The sequence below is a fragment of the Ceratotherium simum genome, chromosome X, assembly GCF_057802395.1.
Source record: "Ceratotherium simum simum isolate JZ-2026a chromosome X, ASM5780239v1, whole genome shotgun sequence".
Lineage (NCBI taxonomy): Eukaryota > Metazoa > Chordata > Mammalia > Perissodactyla > Rhinocerotidae > Ceratotherium > Ceratotherium simum.
In genome coordinates this window covers 18341373-18358819 of record NC_141940.1, presented here as the reverse complement: position 1 = coordinate 18358819, position 17447 = coordinate 18341373, and the positions used below count along the sequence as shown (strand labels likewise).

Here is a 17447-nt window from a genome sequence, read left to right as displayed (position 1 = left end):
GGTTCATCTATTAACTTTATAAGAATGCCAAGAATGACTTTTAAAAATCATACATATAATTTTTTTCTTTGAAAAACAAAGATAACACATTAACTTCAAGCAGTGCTTGGGCTGCATATTTTATGAGGTTTATTTGTACTGCATATCTTTGATGGGCTCTATTTGTAGCTGAAAGTACAAACATACTGATTACAATCACTCTTTCCTACATTTAGGCACAAAATTAATTATCTGCAAAAAGCAGAAAGGCTTAGATAGACTCTCAGTCAGTAAATGATAATAGACAGCGCCCAAATATAATGACTCCGTTTCCTACTTTATCTGTTTCAGGCATTCTGAGTGGAATGAAAAAAGGAAAAATTAATCCACTTTCTGAATATTCTTCAGAAAGAATTTGAATTGGGTAGTAAGAAGGCAGCATCAACCCTCCCCCGATCTCCCACCCCCTGTATGAAATATAAAAGCAGCCTTGCTGGATTCTGCACTTCCCAAAGGGACTTTTTTTTTTTTTTTTTGGTCTCCTGGCTTCCAGCATTGCTTTTATTTGTTCTTGTTTTACTTTGTGTAGTGATTTATTTGAATGATACGGTTAATATTTATACATGTGTTGTTTTACTAGCTGTTTTATAATATGCTTATACATTGTATTTGAAATGCTTTATATATTAATTCCACAGTTTCTTATTTTATGAAATATTTTTTACAATGTTATTGAGGTATATTTTTGGATTTATACAATTCACCCATTTCAAGTGTACAAGTTAATGATTTTTACTAAATTTACCGAGTTGTGCAACCATCACCACAAATCAGTTCTAGAACATTTTCATCACCTCAACAAGATCCCTCATGCACATTCTAGCATTGCTTTTGAGAAGTCTGATGCATTCTGAACCCCAATCCCCAAAGGGACATTTTAAAAGAACATTAAGAAATCTGTACTTTCACGAAAACAGAGGTTATTTCTCTTACCCTATTAATATTACCCCCAACAAGGAGAAGAATGGTAAACTGTGAGACCTAGTACAGTGCCCAGTACCAGCCCTCAGACAGCTGTGGCTGCTGGTAATGACGAAGTTTTTTTTTATTTTGTTTTTTTGTTTTATTTATTTATTGGTGAGGAAGATTGGCCCTGAGCTAACATCCATCACCAATATTCCTCTTTTTGCTGAGGAAGATTAGCCCTGAGCTAACATCTGTGCCCATCTTCCTCTATTTTGTATGTGGGACGCCTCCATAGCATGGCTTAACAAGTGGTGCATAGGTCCGCGCCCGTGATCCAAACCTGCAAACCCCGGGCCGTCGAAGCGGAGCACGTGAACTTAACCACTATGCCACCAGGATGGCCCCACGAAGTTTTTTATTTTATCTTCCAACTGCAACACACTGGAAGAAATCTGCCCCAAATTCCATCATCTTGCCTTTTAAAAAACAGCCCAAAGGTCCGGCCCTGTGGTGTAGCAGTTAAGTGTGTGTGTTCCTCTGGTGGCGGCCCGGGGTTCGGATCCCAGGTGCGCACCAATGCACCGCTTGTCAGGCCATGCTACGGCAGCGTCCCAGATAAAGTTCAGCAAGATGGGCAGATGTTAGCCCAGGGCCAGTCTTCCTCAGCAAAAAGAGGAGGATAGGCATGGATGTTAGCTCAGGGCTGATCTTCCTCACAAAAAAAACACCAGCCCAAGTAGAAAGCATTTTCTGCTGGAGATGTGAGCAAGATAACAAAATGCATAGGCATAAGAGGTTAGTGAGCCAAGGTTACCTATGACACTATTGTGAGTGAGTGACGTAGTGCTACAGTTGCCAAGAGTAATCTTATTCCCAGTGGGGAAAAATGAATCACCGACGAATCACACCGTGTACATGACTCCATGTTTTCTGAGGAGGTTCAGGTTTTGCAGTGAAGAGAGCAAGTATCCGGGGGCTTTTCTGCCCTCACCAGGTAGGAGGCTGCTTTCACCGTGCTCTGATTCCCTGGCCACTCAACACAAAAAAGGCATTTTGGACTGTCTCACTGTCATTCTTGGAGCACACAGATTCTCAGAATATCAGGTCATGGGGAGGCATTCCTAGACTTCTGCCCACTTGGGTGAACATTCCTGACTTTCTAACCTTTCTGAATATACTCCAAGGACAAATCAGTCCTCCACGTCACTCCCAGTAGACATGGATAATCATCTGCTTACTACTCTGTGGTTATCACATGCTTGACCTTAGTAGTGCAGTAAAAGAGAAAACTTCATTTAGTCAAGCCACTTAGCAATAGAAAACTACCAACCTCAGAGCCTGAACAAGCAAGAAAGGAAAAGATAGCTTGGAGACTGAAAGAGAGAGCAATAAAGTAGTAGCTGGAGGCCCAAAGTAGCAGAGTTTACTCCTAACCAGAGACAACAGTCAGGTGCCCCTTTCATATTTTCTTCTTAAAGTATTCTCTGAAGAGCTAAGAAAACTGCCACTAATCTGTCTTTGGATGTGCCTTCTGCTACCCTACAGCAGGTGCACATAGCCCTGCCTTTTGGCCAACCAGTCCAGGCTGAGCTAAGTGTCTTCTACTAACTTCTAATTTCCTTGCCTGATCCTCCAAAAACATTGTGAACTTGAGAGGTTCTTGCTGCCATCCAAGCTTGGGGGACCATGTGTTGCAGGACAATTCTCCACATGGGTCTCTTGTGTTTCTGCATGTCTCATAAACAGAGGCACAGAATGCCCTTTGTTCCAGACTTTTTCAAGTATCTTTGTATAGTGAACAGCCTTGGAAGACAGAGACAGTATCTCCTTTCAGAGAAAAGAACAGGCAGGATTACCACCTATTATAAAAGATTTGAGGTGCCAGCCCCGTGGCTTAGCCGTTGAGTGCGTGAGCTCCGCTGCTGGTGGCCCGGGTTCGGATCCCGGGCGTGCACCGACGCACCGCTTCTCTGGCCATACTGAGGCCGCATCCCACATACGGCAACTGGAAGGATGTGCATCTATGACATACAACTATCTACTGGGGCTTTGGGGGAAAAAAGTAAATAAATAAAAATTAAAAAAAAAAAAAACATTTGAGTTCCCTAAGCCCAAGGTTCCTCTCCTGTAATGCAACTCACTGTGTGTGGAGGGGTCATCTGGCCTTCTTTACCTTACCGTGTGGGAATTGGGGCTTGCGGATCTGCCACAAATGCTGATAATCTGGCTATTGCTATTGCTGTGAGAAATAAACTGTCCTTTGTCTCTGAGCCAGGAATCCTGTGTCTTTAACTAACGTCCATGAAACTGTGGCCAGATAACTTGTTAGCTTGCAATTAGGTAAAAATCCTAGATCTTTCACAGTTCTTGAGGACATGTCCCTGCCACATCAGTCCACAGACAACAGAAGGAGGAAAAACTTCTTTCTAAAGATTCAGAACATATAAAACAACTGGTAATCACTCTGGCACTTCTTGCTAAGGCAAAGGAAGTAATTCCAGATTTCTGAAGAGCCAACTTAATTTCCTAATATGACCCATAATACATACAATTTCAGGATGAAGCATTAAAAAAAAGCTTCCCTTGTGTGACCAATGTTTGAAATTTGCACAGAAATCAACATTTTGCGCCTAAAAGTGGTGCCCTTTTTTTCATTTGTATTCTTCTCTTCGATAAATAGGTAATCTATGTTTAAAAACTATATATTTTCCCCGTGGGAATCATTAAAGTTATTTTTATTGTGAATGAAAAAAGGATGGCAGCCTGTAAACATTTTCATCTTTCCAGAAATGGATCTCATGCAAATAACATTGCTTACCACAGTTCTAGATGCTGACCTGCAGACACTAATTAGGTAGTGAGCCATTTTCTTGGTTTTATCACTTTGAAATCACTTGGTACTGAAAACAGCTTGTATGAATTCAGACAAGGTATCTCTATCTGAGACTAAAAAATGAAAATCCAAAGTGATAGCATGAAGAGAAAAACACTGACATTCTGACACCTGAGAAATAACCTCGGCCTTCAAAAGCGGAGAGGAAGATAGGGCTAATCTTGGAAATTCTGATGAGTTACAGTCACTCACACAGAAAGCAAAATATAAGAATTTGATAGAGTGAATTATTATTGAGGATCAACAGAGAATCTTCCCCAGAGCTTCCTAGCACATATAAATACTGACTTCACTGAAAATATCTTCAGAAATTCTAGCAAGGGAAATGGATGTACTTGGATACCAGGGTATGTTAGGTTCTCAGCAGGCAATGTCACTATTAAGGAAACTCCATAATGGAGACTCGGATGTACTGTTAAGGTCCAGAACCAAAGGCAAATGCATTAAAAACTATCTGTTGGTCCAACGGGCAGATTCTAAACATTGCAACTGGAAGATAAGCTATTCGTCACCACTGGCACTGTTCATATAGATACTAGGCAAAGTTATTTCACTGTGTGACTGGGTCTTTCATCACCTACACAAACATTCCTTCTTCCCCCAGAAACCACCCTGTGCGTTTAAGTGTTATGAAGACTAAAAATCTTATGCCTTTTAGTACTTCATTGGGAAATACTATAGCAAAAGTCTCCGAGGAGGGAGAATGAATTCAAAACTGATTGTGCAGCTGGAAAAACAGTGGAGAGGATATTAAACAAGATAATAAAAACCTATTTAGCCCATGTTCCGGGAATGAAGACTCTGGTGAAGAGAGAGTGGAACTATTTGAGAGAGAACAATATAGAATAACGGTTAAAAGAATGAGATTTGGCATCAGACAGATCTGGCTTTGAATCTTAGCTCTGCTACCTGCTAGCCAAGTGACCCCTGAGGGCAGCAACAGAGTCATGGTCATCTTTCCAGCCACTCCTTGTGACCCCCAGTGTCTATCATAGTGCTTCCACAATTAGATGTTCAATAAATGTTTCCTGAAATGAATCTTATTTAGAATACTGCTAAGATGAATATCACAATGAGGAAAGAAAGGGAGAAATAGTGGTGGTAGAAAAGGTTGCAGTTTTGCACAACGTTCAGTGAAGTATATAACAAGCCAAGGTAATGAAATTGTGGGAGAGGAAGCACTAACACTGAGAAATTCTGAGATGAATCATTAAAGAAAGTACATGAGTACAAATGGAAAAATAAAATTGCAAACAGCCATGTGAGAATATGTGAGCAATTACTTTGAGGGGTAAAAAAAGTAAATGAAATCACACAAAGTTATGGGAAACTTTCTGGGAGAGCAATAAATATCCAACATGTTGATTATTACTCATTTAATGAATGGGTGAATTATATGTGAAATGTACAATGGCTATGCATATAATCCATACATAGGAATATGGTAATGACAATCAAAATGGTTTCAGAATAAAAACAATTGCATTTTAAAAAGAAGGTTGTGGCATTCAACAACTTGGGTATAGTGTAACAACAATGTTGAACATATATGTACTGAAAACTGTACATATTTGTGTTTGCTTCAAGGTATAAGACACAGAATACAATAATGTGCTGATAAATTTAACAGTGATATTCTCACCCAAATACTATTACAGACCTACTCAATACTCAGTTGGGGCCAAGATATCTAACCCAGTTCACAAATGTAGATGAAGAGTCAAGATGGATCTATTTATAGTCCCATCATTAATACTTTCATACAGATTTTCTCTCACTCCTTCCCGTCCTCTCCTTCCTCTCTTCTCTTTCCCAAACACACACACTTATACATGTGCATGTGTATGCACACACACATGCAGTCACACACATACATTTTCACACACACTATTTTTATTCACTTCTTTGGACTAAAATAACATTAAACGTCTTGGCACTTAAAAATAAGTTTAAGAAAAACCCATTGTCCATTTGGCACTTAGAAAAATATGGTAGAAAGAGTACTGGACTGGGGCTTAGTGAGTACCCGCCATGTGCCTTGAACTCTGCCAGGTACTTTGAACATATCATTTCAATTAATCCCTATATATCAACCCCGTTTGATAGACGAGGAATCCCAGGTCCTAGCATTGCCATTAACTGTCATTCATCTCCAACCTCTGGGCCTTACTTTATCTTCCAAACAACGTGGCTGGATTTGCTCCCAAGGAGTATCAGAATCAATTAGGGCACTTCTAAAATAACAAATTCTATGACAAATTCTCCAGACTCTCCACAGACCTATGGTATCTGAATCCCCAGGGGCGGATTCCAGGAATCTGTTTAACAAGTTCCACAGGTGATTGTGACGATGAGCCAAGTTTGGGGACTGGATGCTTACCACCTACAGGGGTGCTGCCAGCAACAATACCCCAACATTCGCCTGTATGCCTTCACTTGGTAGTCTGAAGAATTGAAATCTAAAGCACCAGTAAGCCATACTTATAAAAATTTAACAGTGCCCCATTCACTTAGAAGACCAAAACGTCCGTCATAATCTGGGGTAGATGGTAGCCACCAACACAACTGGGCAAAGTCACTGTACGGCAGACGTCATGGCATGGCTTGTAGCTAGCTAAAAAGGCTGTCCCAAGAAAGCTCAGGAAGAACATATTTTCAAAGAGGTCCCTCACCAGGTCTTAATCTCAAGCAGGACAGACTGGCAGGGTTTTACATTTTGTCACAACAGGAAGGTGAGTGTGCTACAACAGAATCTCATTAATGCTTTCATTTTAAATCAGCTTTCGCTTTGGGGCATTCTGTGGGTTTGTTAACATGAATAGAGTTCTGCAGTGTACCCAGCCCTCACTTCCGCTCACCTCCCATAAATGGCCCAGTCTCTTCCTGGCCTGTACAGGGTATGGGCTGGATCACACCTGGCCAATGATTCCCCCACCCCCACCATTTGGTATATATTACTTAGAGTTGGTGCTCATAAAACAGTAACAAGGCAGAGTTTACATATGCTTTCTGTTCTAGTTCAGGCATTCCCTGGGGAAGGCAGACTTCATGCTCTCATAACCAGGTGGGAACTGGGAGCAATCAGGCCCTAATGACCAAAACAGAAAGGGACTGCATCACTGAGCACCTCTTGACAGCCAAGCCCTGTCTTCCTGAATGATAATGACATGAAATGTACTCCCTCTGCATACACACCCACACACACATGTGCACCTAAAATATAGCAGGTTTGGCACTCCAAAATAGCTATCCAACTTAAGTTCACAACGTCTTTGCAAAATCCTAATGGAGCTTTTAGAGTGAAAGTCTGGGAAGGTCTAATGGGAGACACAGTGGTATGGTGGAAAAAGCAATAGATCATAGCAGCAGAAGACCTTGGATTCTACTTCTGGCTTTTCCATTAATTATATATAACTTTGGACAAGCCTCCCTGAATTTTATTTCTTCATTTGTAAATCAATGGGATTGGACTAGCTGATCTCTCATGGCCCTTCCAACATTCGCATTATAGTGAAATGTTCACTATGGTGAAATTTATTCAGTTACATGTCTGTCTGTCAACTAGACTGTGACCTTTTCAAGACTTAAAAACTATGTCTTGGGTAACTTTGAATACTCAGCACCTGGCAAAGTGCCATGAACAAAACAGATGCTTAATAAACACTTACTAAATAAACCTTCATGTCTAGAGCCTGATCAAAACTATGCACTTAATCCCTTACCAGTTCCCCACCCTATTTTTTATGTTTAAAAGCACTAGAGTAGAATATATGCTTTCAAGATCAATTATGTTGCTGTCCAGTGACAATATCAGAGGCAACCTTTAAACACTCCTATACCCTATCTTTAATGTTGTCTCCTTAATTTTCCTCTTATTGAAGACATTTCCACACCCCTGGCACCCTTGCTTTGTTTCTGACATATAGTGGGCCCTCAATCAATATCAGGTAAATCAACATATGAATGCACTGACTTTTCATTTTTTTAGTTCTATGAGATTTACCTTTGCATAAGGCCCCAGAATCTGGCCTCGAATTATAAAGCAGGCAAGGGAATAATTAGCCACTACCATTAGATACGATATTTCTGTTCATTTTACTATAAAATATTTTTTCAGCAAATGTGTTTCAAATGGCTAACATTGTGAATGGGGCAATTAGAGCAGCTCTGTAAGTAGCCATGCCGTGGGTTGCATCATTTCTGCCCTCCTTCCTAGTTTAATTCACCAAAGAAACCAATTACCCCTATGGTTTTGTACTTCCAGAGTTTAAAGATAAGGCTAAATGACCCGATCTGCTCTCCACATTCTGAGTAAGCAATGGCTCAGAGTACACAGCAGTTGCACTGTATAGAAAGTAAGAGAATGAGTCAACCAAGCCAACCAAGCCAACCAAGCCTAGGTTTGAATCCCAGCCCCCTCCTCCCACCTCCACTTAACTAGCTTTGAGATCTTGGGCAAGGTATTTAACCTCTCTAAGCTTCGTTTCCTCCTGTGTAAAATGGGAACAATTTAGGACCTATCTCGCAGATTACTATGAAATAATATTATGTAAACTGGTCAGCAGAGCATCTGAAATGTAGTAGGCACTCAACAATAGCAGTGTATTATAGGATTCTGCCACTTCCTTCTACAAAACTGGCAGCATTCAGGAATCAGTCACCACCACCTTAGTGGGATCTGGCTTGTAGCACTTGGCTGTATGTTCTGCTCTACATTGAAAAGTGGGTGCCGCCTGTGGTTCTGAATGTCTGCACTCTTGCTTGGCAAGTACAATGTAACTAACAATATTTGACTGAAACCAAGAAAACTGCTGCTACACTTATAGAACTGTCCTACCCACATCACAAATCCCATCAGGCTTAGACTGGTACAATCAAGGCTGCAAAAACAACTGTTGGAAAACATGGATGTCTTGCCTCGCTTATGTTCTTCTGTAGGTTTAGTTGGTGGGTTCTAGATGGGTCTCCTGTGTTTAAAGTCATTACCCAAAATGGTAATGTGATATACCTGACTCAGAACACGAGAGTGAAATCAGAATCAGAAAAATCGGTGATAATTTAATTAAGAGGAGACATGAACAATTTCTCAATCATGAATCTGAATCTGAATCATGGCTCTTCTGCTAACTATAGCTGGGTTCCCTTGGGCAAGTTACAGTTTCACTGAACTTTAGTTTCCTCACTTATAAAGTGGAGATATTAGCTCCTACCTCAAAGGGTTGTCAAGAGGATTATGATAACTAGCAATGGTAATAATAGCTAATATTTACTGAAGACTTACCATGTTCCAGGCACATGCTAAGTGCTTTAACATATGTTATTCCCTATGAAGAACATATTCTTTTTATCCCTATTTTATGAACCAGAAATATGAGTATCATAAAGATAAAATAATTCACCCAAGATCCTACAGCAGGCAAGGGTAGTGCTAAAATTCAAAACCAGAAGTTATGACTCCACAGCCTGTGGTCTTAATGCACTGCCTAGCTCTGTGACGTCATTCATTCCCTCTATCATCCCTGCCCACCCTCCTATCTTTTTCTTACTTCTCTCCACCAGTGCCTGCTGCTGTCCAGGATGCCCTACCCCAGTAGGACTCAAATCCCCTGAAAACTGGAGACTGGTACTCACGGTGGTGGTCAACTTTCCTCCATTCTTCTGGACATATTGGATGGAATCATGGATTGTCGAAAAGAGACCAAGCAGTACATTCTCCATGTCATAGATTCTGTACATGCCATTCACCAGTTCTTCGAGAGACAGAATGTATTCTCTCCAGTACTTGTCAATCTCCACCACACCTGCCATACAGCCTTGCATGACCACATTGCAGTAGCCACCACAAGGCTTAACCATCATCAGTCCCTGGCAGTAAGAGCAGTACCACATTCTGGTGAGCATTCGGCCACAGTCCTTACTGAACTTCAGGTGATCAGTTGTGTTGATCACTTCAATTCCAAGATTCAGGGCCTGGAGGAAGATCCTAGTGACTTGCAGTGACTTGGAAACCTGTGTCATAATAAGCTTGGGGAAATTCCCAAATACTTTCAGGTCACGCCTTGCCCCTCGGAGGCACTCATTGATGTCTAAGGTCGACTCAGGCAGGCCTGGGTTCATTAGCTGGGTATAGATGACTGGAAACAGGCTGTCAAACAATTCATTGACCATGTCATCCACATTGATGTCAGAACCCAGAATGTAGAGAGACACGTCAGTGAAAAATTCACCCACAAACTCAAATGCTTGTGGGGTCAGGCTTGGATAGTTGTTCTTGAACATGGCATTGGTGTAGTTCTTGGCATGGCGAACAACAATTTCAAAGGCCTCTGTAAAATAAGAGATATAGAAATGCCCACAAATTAAAGCATGAAAATCCAGGGTTTAATTGAATTTGAGATTTCTCTATTGCTGTCATGATTAAGGTTCCATGTGCTTTAAATAATTGACTCATATTCATTTCCGGCATTGCCTCTACTTCTGCAATAGTTTGCTCCAATAAATCAATTTTCCTTTCTGAACATGAAATCCAAACCCTGATGTGCACATAAATTCCTAAACACACAAATTATATTTCAAATGACAAGAGCCAGGATTCAGTTAACATTTCGGCATCTCATGAAAATATTGATTAAAAATTGGCTAAATGACAGCTTGGTGGCGCAAGCAGTTAAGTGCGCGTGCTCCGCTGCAGCTGCCTGGGGTTCGCCGGTTCAGATCCCGGGCGCGCACCGACGCACCGCTTGTCAGGCCATGCTGTGGCGGCGTCCCATATAAAGTGGAGGATGATGGGCATGGATGTTAGCCCAGGGCCAGTCTTCCTCAGAAAAAAGAGGAGGATTGGCAGATGTTAGCTCAGGGCTGATCTTCCTCACACACACACACACACACACACACACACACACACACACACAAAATGGCTAAATGAGAAGTTATTTCTCTCTGCCTCATTGATTTATTCAGTTAAAACATTGTCTTTAAAGACATTTCATTTTTAGACAGAGATAAATATTTGACAACAAACCATAGCCTATATAAACTCATAACAATTTAAGGCTGTTCAGCCCTGGAGGAGAGGCAAGTTCTTGGCCAAGAATAAAAGCTATCAAGAATTTAATAATTTGTGGTAGATTTTCTCTAATAACTTTAAAGGGAGCCATCTGACAGACTGCCAGACCTGGAAATGGAATTTGTCCCCTAAATGGGTATCTGGATGGGAAAAAACAATCCAGGCATTTATCTATACATTTGATATTGAAAATAACACCTCTGGTATTTGCAAGCTGAACATCTGGAAGGATAACTGCTAAGCCTCCTGGTTAAGTTCAGCTTCCACATGGCTTGGAAGCCTTATCTACTCTAAAGAGACTATGAATTCAGGATTACATCTGCTGCCCCTACTCCTTGGCATAAGGCCCAATTAGTGTCATTGGTTTGAGAGAGAAAGTAGTAATGTCACCATTTCATTTTCTCCACATTGAAACACTCCAGACAGAAATTACCCAAATAGTCAGAGTTCACACTGACGTGAGGAAAGGGAAAACAACCACAATAACAGGTTTTTCCAGAAATAAGACAGAGTTTAAAAACAAACAAAAATAACCAAGTTTCCTGAGACATTTAAAATTAACTTAGTATTTTCTTTCATTTCCTTCCAAAGTGCAAAGGTCCATGACAGATGTCCTCCAAATGATGCCAATTCATGAGCCTTGAAAAATCAAATTATTACCACTTTCAGACTACTAGACAGACTGTACTCCAACAGCTCCTTGGGATCACTTAGTCCAGCATCTCAGTCATCTGTGGCAGAAGTTAGCTCTATGTTGTGCCACCACCATCTGCCCCAGATCCCTCGCAAGGTAGAACATGCTTGCTAGATTCTTCCCTTGGGCTTATGACATGCCCAGCAATGTTGAGCAGATGCCAGGGCAATTCTATTGGGCTTCCAAGCCCACTTGGGAAAGTTAATCTTCATTTCCACCAATTGCTACATGTTCATTTGTTTGTTTTGTTTTGTTTTGATTAGAACATTAAGCAATTCCTGGAAAGTGTGTCTATTTTATAACAATCTCCTCCTAACCCCACATGCTACTTTATTTTCAATCCTTGAATCTAAAGGTTAAATGAGGCCAAGAGACCATCTAGCCCAATGCAAAGGACCAATCAATGAAGTCTTTAAAATCATCAAAAATTTGGAAATTTAAAAATATTCCTTCGTTTTAATTTCAGCTAGCAATCATTTATTACATACTAGGCTCTGTGCTAGGTACTAGGGGTACATAAGTGCTGAGTAGATGGAAATAAATGATACACCGTCATTGTCTTAAAAATACTCAAAAGCTATATGTTTAGAGTTTAGAGTTTACAAAATACTTCCAAGTATATTATGACACATACTTTTGACAACAATATTCTGAATTTGATATTGCAATCTTCATTTTAGCCAGCACTGGTGTTCTAGTGGTTAAGATTTGGCACTCTCACCACCACTGCCCCGGTTCGTTTCCCGGTCAGGGAACCACACCACCCATCTGTCAGTTGTCATACTGTGGTGGCTGTGTGTGGCTGTGATGCTGAAAGCTCTGCCCCTGAGATTTCAGATACCAGCAGAGTCACCCATGGTGGACAGGTTTCAGAGGAGCTTCCAAACTAAGAAATACTAGGAAGAAGGATCTGGCCACCCACTTCTGAAAAAAATGGCCATGAAAACCCTATGAATAGCAGCAGAGCACTGTCTGATATGGCGCCATAAGGTGACAGGATGGTGCAAAAAACTGGGCAGGGTTCCACTCTGCTGTACACAAGGTCACTAGGAGTCGGAATCAATCCTACAGGCACGAACAAGAAAAAAAATGCCCATTTATTTTTTTAAGACTACAAAAATATTTATTCTTGTTAGTAAAATTTATTCTAAATATTTCAGAACTTTTCCTTATATTATTAAATCTCTTTGGTGGTTTGTATAACTGATGACTTTTTAAAAAATTATTTTATTGAGGTCATATTGGCTTATAACATTGTGTAATTTCAGGTGTACATTATTATGTGTCAGCTTCTGTATAGACTGCATCGTGTTCACCACCAATAATCTAGTTTTTATCCACCACCATACATATATGCCCCTTTATCCCTTTTGTCCTGTCCCCACCCCCTCCCCTCTGGTAACTAGCAATATGTTCTCTGTATCTATGTGTTTTTTTATCTTTCACACATGAAACATATGTTTCATTTCACACATGAAATCATATAGTATTTGTCTTTCTCTGTCTGACTTATTTCACTCAGCTTAATACCCTCAAGGTCCATCCATGTTGTTGCAAATGGCACTATTTCATCTTTTTCATGGCTGAGTAGTATTCCATTGTATATATATACCACATTTTCTTTATCCATTCATCCATTGATGGGCATTTTGGTTGCTTCCAAGTCTTGGCTAGTGTAAATAATGTTGCAATGAACATAGGGGTGCATATATCTTTTTGAATTAGTGATTCCATGTCCATGAAAAAAATCTCCATTTTATGGATGATGAAATTGAGGTTCAGTAGAGTTGAAGCACTTTCCCAGGGTCACACAACTGCAAAGTAGAAGTACTCAACTCAAACTAGTGTCTCACAGCAACGGTTACACGCTGGCTGCCCTCAGCCCTACAGACAACACACATATTCTCAAAAATCTTTGTAGAAAGTTACGTTTTTTAAGCTTATTATTTTCCCATTGGCTTCTCCTCTCCAAACGGAAATGTATTAGAAGCCCAAGACCAACAAAGCAGAGTCGGACGTTCTCACTTTTGCTTTGGGGCAGCATGAGGTAAGAAAAGGAAGACTGCTGCTGCACTGCTACCCTATAGATCTCAGTCATCCCAGATACCCTAAAATGAATTCTCTACAAGGCAAATTTCATCTCTAGTACAGTGCATTTGTTCTCTAATGTGCAAGACATATGACAGTGAATTTCATAGACCGTACTGCCATAACCTTTTTTTTTTTTTAAGTTTCTGTTACTAGCACTGCTGGATCAATAGAAAAAGAAAATTACAAAAGATCATGAACTCTTCTGCAGAAAGAATAACAACAACGCATATTGCACGGGGAAAGGGCTAGGGGTTCATATCTAACCTCAAGCTCACATGTGCTCTGTGCTCCAATTTTCACAGCTCAGAATCCACTTAGCACATCTCTGGGTTTTGCCCAACCCCCTTACTTCTATATCACAGGACAATAGACCAAACCATAACCGCTCAAGCAAAGGCTCCTTGGGGACTTACAGGAACCAACACTAGGTGAAAAGTGATGCTCATCTTGAGGTTGGCAACTTGAGGTTTCATGAAATGAAGCCAAGGGCTAGAATCACTGCAAGGAAGTTCAGCCCATTGATATTTTTGGTCAGATAATAATGTACACTTAAGCTGGAGGAGGTTTTCTTCTGTGTCTTCCCTGAGAAGAAGTCAAGTGTTATGTCCAGTAAAAATTGGAACAATGCAAAATTAGAGCTATAATGAAAAATTTAGCACTGAACATAAAATATTCTAAATTTTTTACAATATATAAAAAGATAAATGATACAGATAAACAGATCTAATAAACTGAGTTAATACATATCCCAATATAGCAAGGTTTCTGGGTTTGTAGGTGCCCTCATTACCATCCTGATAACCACTGTTTGGACACACTCTAGTGCTGTCAATGTCCTCCTTAAATTTTCGTGTTCAAAAGGGACACAATTCTCCAGATGTGGTTTGATATGTGAAGTGTGCAATCAGTCTTATGGGTCCCATGCACTTCATGGGATTTACTTCCAGAAAACACATAAACTTTTCATGGTGAAGATCTAAGAAAAATCTTGTTTTTTCAGGCAGGGGGAGGAGAAAAGTAATAATTTAGAAATACACCATGAGTGTTCTCCTTAACAAATGGCTGCTCTCCAAGGTACACAACTTTACCAAAGCCTAATATACCTGGGAGAAGGGCAATTAGACAACTCCAGCCCCCTTTAGCCTTCCTGTCACACCTAAAGGGAAAAGAAAAAAGGCTGAGAAAAACTTATGAAGGTCACAGCCCAAAAATTTAGGCCTACTAAAAGACTAAGATTAATCATAAGATTATAGACCACTTCCACTCCCCCCATATCTTACCACCAGAAAGACACAGACCCTATTCAAGAAGGAGCTCTTAGGGAAACCCAAAATCAGTAGGCGAGGAAAAAAATAAAACAAGGACACTAGAGGAAATGAAAGCCTCTGGCACCTATAGCTACAGCAAACATTAAATAGCCCAGCTTCTAGTCAGATTAACATAAAAATTCACACTAAAAGATTAATTACCTCAGTTCCTATTACCCAATATATCATGCCCTGCTTTCAACAAACAATTTCAAGCCATGTTAAAAGGCAAGAGAAACAGTCTGAAGAGACAAAGCAATTATCAGAACCACATTTGGATATGGCACAGATTTTGGAAATATCAGGTAATTTAAAATAACTATTATTAATATGTTAAGGGCTCTAATGGAATAAGTGGACAACATATAAGAACAGATGGGTAATGTAAATACAGAGATGGAGACTCTAAGAAATATCAAAAGGAAATGATAGGAACCAAAAATACAAATGAAAATGAAGTGTGCCTTTCATGAGCTCATCAGTATACTGGAAACAGCCAAGGAAAGAATCAATGAGCTTAAAGAAATGTCAATAGAATCTTCCCAAACCAAAACAGGGAGAGAAAAAAAAGAATGAAAAAAAACCTAGAAAAGAATACCCAAGAACTGTGAGAAAAATTCAAAAGGTGTAAAATATGTGTAATTGCAATTCCAGAAAGAGAGAATAGAGCAGAAGAAATATTTGAGGTAACAATGGCCAAAACTTTCACAAAATTCATGATAGACAACATCCACAGGTCCAGGAAGCTCAGAGAATAACAAGCAGGTTGAATACCAAAATAACAACTCCCAGGCATATCATATTCAAACTACAGAAAACCAAAAACAGAGAGAAAATCTTCTAAGAAGCCAGAGGAAGAAAAAAGTCTTACCTACAGAGGAACAAGGATAAGAATTACACCAAACATCTCACCAGAAACCATGCATTCAAGAAGAGAGTGAAGTGAAATATTTAGTGTTGAAAGAAAAAAACCCACTAACTTAGAATTCTGTTTCCAGAAAAATAAACATTGAAAAGGGAAGGGGAAGCAGAAATAAGGATTTTCTCAGACAAACAAAAATGGAAGAAATTTGTTACCAGTAGACCTGCCTTGTAAAAAAATGTTAAAAGCAGTTATTCAGGATAATTATATAGGCCAGAAAATTGGATCTACATAAAGAAAGGAAAAGCACTAGAGAAGTAATAAAGGTAAAATAAAATATTTTCTTTCTTTAAAAAAAAGATTATCTAGGGGCCAGCCCAGTAGCATAGTGGTTATATTTGCACACTCTGCTTTGCTGGCCCAGGGTTCGCAGGTTTGGATCCCGGGTGTAGACCTGCACACCACTTATCAAGCCATGCTGTGGCAGACATATAAAGTAGATGAAGACAGGCACGGATGTTAGCCCAGGGCCAATCTTCCTCAGCAAAAAAAAAAAAAAATCTAATAGATAACTGTTCAAAGTAATAATAGCAACAATGTATTTGGTGATTATAGCATACGGGCAAGTGAAATGAATGACAGTAATGTTATAAAGGATGGGAGGGAGGAAATGGGAATACTCTGTTATAAGGTACCTGCACTACTATTGAAGCAACATAGTATTTAAAAGTGGACTTAAAAAAAATAAAATAAAATAAAAGTGGACTTAGAATAGTTAAAAATATATATTGCATACTTTAGAGGAACCACTAAAGAATTTTCAAAAAGAAGTATAATTCATGTGCTAAGAAAGGAAAAAAATGGAATCATATAAAATGTTTGGTTAAAACTAAAGAAGTCAGAAAAAGAGAGGAAGATTAAAAACAACCATAATGAAGAACAAGTGCAATGATAGAAAGCAGTTACAAACATGGTGGATATTAATCCAATTATATCACTAATTACTTTAAATGTGAATGGTTTAAATACACAAAGTAAAAGATAGAGACTATCAGAGTAAATATAAAAACAAGACCCAACTATAGATTGTCTACAGGAAACACATCTTAAATATAAAGATATAGATGAAAGGATGGAGAAAGACATGCCATGCTAACACTAACTAACAAAAAACTAGAGTAGCCAAATTAACTTCAGACTAACTAAGCACACTTTGGAAGAAGGAAAATTATCAGGGATAAAAAGGGGCATTACATAATGATAAAGAAATCAATTCTCCAATAAGACATAATCCTTAATGTATACACACCTAACAACAAAGCATCAAAATATGTGAAGCAAAAACTGATAGAACTGTAAGGAGAAATATACAAATCCACAATTATAGCTGGAGGCATCAACACCCCTCTATCAGTAACTAAAAAATCCATCAGGCAGAAAATTAGTAAGGATATAGTTGAACCAAATAGCACCATCAATCAACTAGATCTAATTGACATTTATAGGGTACTTCATCCATCAACAGCAGAATGTACATTCTTCTTAAGTTCACGTGGAGCATTCACCAAGACAGACCACATTCTGGGTCA

The 17447-nt window shown here is 39.5% G+C and overlaps 1 protein-coding gene across 2 annotated transcripts in view; it reads right to left on the bottom strand.

The window, feature by feature from the left end:
• The window catches only part of GPC3 (glypican 3), a 413786-nt gene that overhangs the window by 183101 nt on the left and 213238 nt on the right, over positions 1-17447 (bottom strand). For both annotated transcript variants that reach the window (XM_087427499.1, XM_004437263.2), the window contains one exon: positions 9470-10164. In XM_087427499.1, coding sequence (XP_087283625.1) covers positions 9470-10164 — 695 coding nt within the window. The remainder of the gene's footprint in view (positions 1-9469; positions 10165-17447) is intronic.